This window comes from Glycine soja, chromosome 3, assembly GCF_004193775.1.
Source record: "Glycine soja cultivar W05 chromosome 3, ASM419377v2, whole genome shotgun sequence".
NCBI classification, from domain to species: Eukaryota; Viridiplantae; Streptophyta; class Magnoliopsida; order Fabales; family Fabaceae; genus Glycine; species Glycine soja.
The window spans coordinates 42,047,546-42,054,104 of NC_041004.1; the positions used below are offsets into that span (position 1 = coordinate 42,047,546).

Below are 6,559 nucleotides of genomic sequence, written 5' to 3' on the forward strand. Positions count from 1 at the left end.
ATAGTGTATTTAATGGTTGATTCACCTTTCAATGGCATACATATGCGCCAGGGCCAGGACACGCAAGGTAGGGTTTTCATCTTTATAAATATATTGGATTGCAAGTCAAAACTCAAAGAGGCTCACGTATTTATCAAGGTAGGGTATCCGTTATTCCTCACTTATTCATGGAAACTCGCCAAAAGTGGTCACCTTTCAAATCAGTATTACTATGCAAATTTTATCTTAAAAATCCTTATTTAATATTCCCCCTAAGTATATATGATGTATAGGACTACTTCCGCTCACGTTGTTATTGCCTATGTATTATTATTATTAAGTGCATACGGCAGCACAAGTTTCCTTAGTCCGTAAAGGATGTATTGTAGGTATATATGTAAGCAATAAATCATGCTTAAATGGAAGGCTATTGGACTTAGAACTGGACCCTGCCTTCTTTAGTCTTTGTTTCTATGTTGACTTGTTAGGTATCATTTTTATTTTCTCATATCAAAACCAACTAGGACCACACAATACAACTGGGAGGGAACTGTATATCGCTATAGAGAATTCCCGTGCAGTTACTTTGCTGGATAACATTTATTGATCCTTCGGTACAAACCAGCCAATAGTATGGTCAAGTTAGTGACCTATCGAGCTAAACAGTACATAGATGTTCTACTAGAAGCTGGAATATATATTTTGATCGATGTTTCTTGTACTTTTCCTCTATTCGTCCTCCTTTAACACAAAATATATAGTTTTAATTTAGACCATGTGAAATAGAAAATTTCATTTGCAACCATCCACCTTTGTCTCTTGACCGCGCAACTGAAGTAGTAAGGAATCGGGATGTGATTTAAGTCTATGTTCATTTAGTTAATTAGGCCGAAAAAAAAACTGAATATTTTTGTTCTGTTCGAATTGCTTTTTTTGTTAACCCATTTGGTTGCAAAGATTTAGAAATTTTGCATAAAATTTTATGTTGAAACTTTATTACAATTGTAAAAGAAATTATTTGTATAATTAATGCGCGCGCGCACACATATATATATATTCTTGCTACCTTTCAATTATACAAAAATGGAAGCACTTTGTTTAATTTAACGTCTCTCAAATAGTTGGGCGCACGCCAGGCTGCAATACAACACTTACTAGTTACCTAGCTCAATGACAACTCTAAAAAGTTTCCTTTTTTTCTAATAAAATAACTTTTCTATTTAAGTATTTATATTCCCCACCATGATTATTAAAATTAAATTGTTTTGATATGACCAGAAGATATCTACATTTTTATTTTACACTTGACTAATTTTCTCTCATGGTTGGTCTATTTTAGAGTAAATTAAATTATTGAGTTTGTGCTCATTGATATGCAAAGTAAAGTGAGAAAAAAAAATAACGACAAAAACACATGACAAGAGTTGCGATAATTTAGTCCCCTAGCCTGGAACCAGTAATTATCTGCCTATGTACAAGAACGGCTTGTCTAATTCAAAAGAACGTTCAATAAGAAAATCGGGCCTTTTTTATGCTTGTAACAATGTCCGATGCTTAAACAATTACATCAATACATCACTTTCTCCCGGTTCATAACACTATTGACCAATAAATAAATACCAAAGAAATTGCTACCTTAATTACAGCCTTTCAGTACACAAACACAAAAGGCCAGCACAGATATATATCCAAAAATTTAATTTAAAAAAGAAAGGCAACATAGGTGTGGAAGGTGGAAGGTGGACGGAAAAAGAGGGTTAACAACTAATGATATATAAACATCATTGAAGATGCAACATGTGAAGTAATATAAAATTGCAAATTCCATTTTGCACGCATAAAAGAAATCTGCTACAAGAGAAACTCACCTGAATTAGTGTCATACTCACCTGTGAAATTTTGCCAATGTCTAGTCTCCCTCATTAAACTTACGTACGTGACTTGAACACATTATTTTTCACCTTGATTCCCATAAATATAATAAGATTGATCACCTTATCATCATCAGTCTCTATACATAAACGACCCTCATCAGTTAGCTCTTGCTTACATAATGTGAGATCATCTGATAAAAGGCTGTGAAATTTTCTTGCCTCTTACAAGTGTCAAACTTTTTTTCACTCTCATCACTGGTTTTGGCATGCTTTATTAACCTTTAAGCTATAGTTCTCCCACAAATTTCCACCCTCAGTCATCAAGAAGGGAAAGCAGTTATCACCCGCAACTGCATTTCCAACATTTGAATTGGAAGGTGAAGAACCGTCATTTGTTTGCAGCCTCCCAGTCTCGTGCCTTTGATCATTGATATCACAATAGGCACCTCCTTGGTTATACAGAGAAGATTGGTCACTGTTATCGAAGTAAAAACAACTTCTTGAGTCTTCCTTGCGCTTCTTGCTTCCATCCTTGGCACTCCTTGCATAGTTGCTGCTTATACTTTCCCATTTCTCTTTGAATACCAAAGCACTCCTTTCGTAACCAAAACAAGCCATTTTGGTAGCTATTTCCTCCCACATAACCTCTTCTGAAAACCCACTTTGCATATACCTTGTCTCCATCTCAGCTCTCAACTGTCGAAGCCTTGCAATCTCAGATTCTGGCCAGCTTTCAGCACCTCTGGCAGCAGTGCTATTTAGTATTTCACTCCCATCTTCATTCTGGTTTTCACTGTGGATTTGAATTCCAGTTACCATTAGACCCTCGTGAGAATGAGTACTCTTCATTATCTCATTTCGTGTTAATTTGTGCAAAGCCTCCATTAAAGCAGCATCCCTTGCTTCAATCCATGCTCTCTCTTTAGCCCAAAATTTGTGTTCCCTCTCCAACCTTACAGATTCTTGTCTCCTCCACTCTTCTTCTCTTAACACTCTCTCTTTTTCCTTCTGTTCCAGTGTCTTTGTGAGTTTATCCAACCACTCCTCTTGCTTCTCCACCAGCTTCCTCATCTGTGAGTCAATGAAGTCCTTTATCTTCACCTTCCAGCTTCTTCCACTCACCCTCTTTCTCCTCTTCTCCATGGAGTCATTGTCCTTGTTGAGTTCCCTGCCAGTGCTATTTTGATCATTGTCATCCGATGATGAAGTGTCCAAATCAGTGGAGTTGGTGAGGCTTAGGCTGTCACAATGCTTCTGAGACTGAAACATTTCTTGATTTGTTTGAGAAGGGTTATTATTGTGGCTGCTTGTGTGGAAACGAAGGCTACCACTGCCAAAATTGGTTTCTGGCACCGAGGCTTGGTTACTGTTTTCACCATATAAGGCTTCAAGTTGACGAAAGAACCTGTAATGCTTCCCATCTTGTCTTCCAGCTTTTCCTTCCTTTGTCTTCTTGTAATATTTGTACAGGTTCTCAAACTTCTCCCTGCACTTTTTCCCACTCCTTTGATATCCATGTTCTTCAGACATGTTCCTTCAACATTAACACAAGAAAAACAAAAAGGCTAAAAAGTGAGCTCAACGTAGGTGATGGAACATGGAACCCTAGTCTGAGCTGTGAATTAATGATATGATATGAGCATTCGTAATAATAATAATAAATAATAACAAAATTGCTATGCAATGTCATGCACTGACGTTGTCTATGTTATAGCTAGCAACCTAGATTTAGCAAATAGGACTCAGCAAATGACCATTTCGAATTGGTATAGAAACATGATTCATTGAAGGAAGAGCCCGCGGTTGATGTCATTCCATGAGATAAGAGCTAGAATAGTTGCAAAAGCTTCGGAAAGTTGAACGGAATTTGAGTAAGGAAAAACTAGTAATAAAAGGGAAGCTAGCACTTGCACTTAAAAGAGGCTAGGAAATTCTCTAAAAGGGAAAAAGGGACAGTGGTAGAGACGTACTAATCTTGGTATATGAACTTAAAGCTAGCACTTCCAAGTACACGATCAATAATCGAAAATTGAGTAGCGAGACGAAGACCCGTGTATTATACTGCCATGTTATATTTCTATCAGAGTTTCCAGAAAGTAGTGACCAAATTAAAACCAATTAAGTGCAGTTATCATAGTAGGAAACCGTCAAGAAGGTAGCTACACAAACATTCAAATTTAGTTTGTGTGTGTGTTTTTTTTTTCTTTTTTACTTTTTCAACCCCAAAGAAACAAACAAACAAATAATTATAATTTTGAGATGTTGAAGTTGAAAACAGAAGAAAGTACTGTTTAAAATAGAATGAAGAAAAAAAAGGTACCTAGAAACTTCATCCCATAAGGGACCCTTTTGATTAGCCTCTTTGAATTTAGAGTCGAGGCGAGATCTGATCTCAAGGAGAGTGAGAGTCTCTTGTCTGGGCCATCTTCCAGTGGAGGCGTCTCCACCGATGCATCCTGCGGTCTCGGCCTCTAAGCAACTAAGCGGAGGAGTGGAGGCGCTAGGGGTGGTGGTGGGAGTGGCAACGGCGATGTTGGTGGCGGAATCGGTGGAGGCGAAGTCATGAAGACAACGAGGAGGCATTATGTCGGCTACTTGACGACCAAACATCATCATCTCGTAGTGTTGTTGTGTCGCAGCCTGCAGGTTGGAGTCGCCGGGGAACAGCTCCGCCTTGGGCGGTGGCGGCATGGTGGGGAAATGAGTCGGCCGAGGGCCGTTAACGAGTTGCCTCAGATCAGTGATGCCATACTGATGATGGTGACGATGATGGTCCTCCATTTCCATAGGAGAAGGTTAACGAAGAAGAAGAAGAGAATGAGAGAGAGAGAGATGAAAAGAAAAGGTGAAGGAGGAGGATGATGATATGGAGAGGGAAGCGGCAGACTCGGATCCTGTCGTCCACGAAAAAGATCAAAATTTAAACGCAGAGAAATGGTCCCATGTCTGTGTACAAATGTATGCGTGTGGTGTATGCTGTACGACACTATGAGAGATATTCACTTCTCATTATTTAGATTGATCCTTCTCTCTCACTCTCACTTTCTCTCTTTAGTATTAGTAATAGTATTAGTGTGGTAATGTGTTCCCTCTCCCGCTTTATGCTGCTGCTTCCTTCTGTGTCGTTGTTCAGTACAGTGTGAGAGTGTTTGGGGGAGTAAGCCTAAGCCCTAAAGACCACCAAAACATACAAAACAAAACTAATGTTAATGTAATGTATTGTATTATTACTATGTTGTTTGATTACCTAATGAATGGACGACAGGTGGCCTAAAGTGAAACCACCAATGGAAGACAGCCGAGTTTGTCTTGCTGATGCGTGTATAGTGTCTCCGATGCTACCTTTTTGACTTTTGGTAATGATTCCATACAACAACATTAACGTGTTCCCTTCTCTTTTACTACGTTGTTTATTTATACCTTCAATTTAATTTCTACTACTTTATATATTTTCGTCAAACTTTCTTTCCTTCCTATTCTTACTATACCACACGACACGACTATCGTTTTTTTTTCTTCTTTTCACTATTTTTACTTTTTATGTGGAGTGTGGTAAAGTTCAATTAAATTTTCAATTTAATTATTCGCAAAATTTTCGCGATGCCCCTTTTCATCCAACTCTATTCCAGTAGACCTAGCTCTGAGTAAGTATAAAATCACGTGTGGTTCGATCGTGTACAACGTGTTTATTATCAAGTGTTTGATGAGGATAATTTTGCCTTGATATAATTGAAATTAAACATGAAAGAAATATATTTTTAAATTAATCTTAATTACGTATTTAATATTAAAGCTTACGTACGGTGTAAGACATTAGTGTCTAGTATAAATTAAACGGCCCTGAGTTAAACAGTTGAAATTCAATCAGAACTGTGGAATTATACTTCTACCATGATGCTTGAGTGATTATCATTCTGAAGTCAACTAGAGGATGATGAAAGCTATCAGTAGGGAAATTTTCGAAGTTCGAACGTTAGTTTGCTTTTTGAAATTGAAATCATTAAAAGAAGAGGGGAATAATTACGAATGTATAAAATCATCATAAGAGGAAACAAGTTATTATCTTCGATCTTTATGTTGTCTGTGTAATTCTTAGTTCAATTCATGTTCATTCGTGACTACCCTTTTTCATGAACCACTCCATTCATAAAATAAAATTAGATTTTATTAGCTAAAATGTTTTAATTTATTTTTCATTAAAGAATAACATATATTATCTGTATGTTTTTTAGTTGTAGAATCAAAAATCTTTTGAATCAATGTATCATTGTGTGTATTATTTTTATGTTTTTATTTTATTTTTTAAGCCATCAAAGAGATATTTTCATGTTCATAATTTGCCTTTTTTGGAAAATTTAATTTTACCCTATACTTGTATTTGATTCAAACTCATGGTTATCTAATATTTACATCATGATATGTATCATTCTGGATCAGATCCTATCACGATGTTATGTACTTAGTCTCTTCGTATTTTATATTTAAGACAAGAGACTTATGTATCCTCACAAATCGAATCTTATCCCACCTACGTACTTAGCCTCTTCGCACTTCGTGCTCAAAGCTAGGGATCCGTGTACTCTCCCAAATTATATCTTATGTCAATCCTACATATGATGCTCACAAGTGAGAATTTAGTCGATCATATTAATATTGGATTGAGCTTTGTTCGATTGCCTTCGGGATAAGTAGGATTAGGGAGAACA

At 36.9% G+C, this 6,559-nt stretch overlaps 1 protein-coding gene across 1 annotated transcript; it reads right to left on the reverse strand.

Moving 5' to 3' along the window:
- Nucleotides 1-1,489: 1,489 nt before the first annotated feature.
- LOC114407171 (trihelix transcription factor PTL-like) lies at nucleotides 1,490-5,015 on the reverse strand. Its single transcript, XM_028370174.1, has 2 exons — nucleotides 4,174-5,015; nucleotides 1,490-3,387 (listed from the first exon to the last, which is right to left on the reverse strand). The coding sequence occupies exons 1-2, from the start codon at nucleotides 4,638-4,640 to the stop codon at nucleotides 2,106-2,108; spliced, it is 1,749 nt and encodes a 582-aa protein (XP_028225975.1). The 5' UTR covers nucleotides 4,641-5,015; the 3' UTR covers nucleotides 1,490-2,105.
- Nucleotides 5,016-6,559: the final 1,544 nt, after the last annotated feature.

Coding starts and splice junctions, on each gene's coding strand:
- LOC114407171 (XM_028370174.1), bottom strand. CDS start 4,640: ATGGAAATGGAGGACCATCATCGTCACCATCATCAGTATGGCATCACT. Junction 3,388..4,173: donor TTATGGGATGAAGTTTCTAG/GTACCTTTTTTT, acceptor TTAATGTTGAAG/GAACATGTCTGAAGAACATG.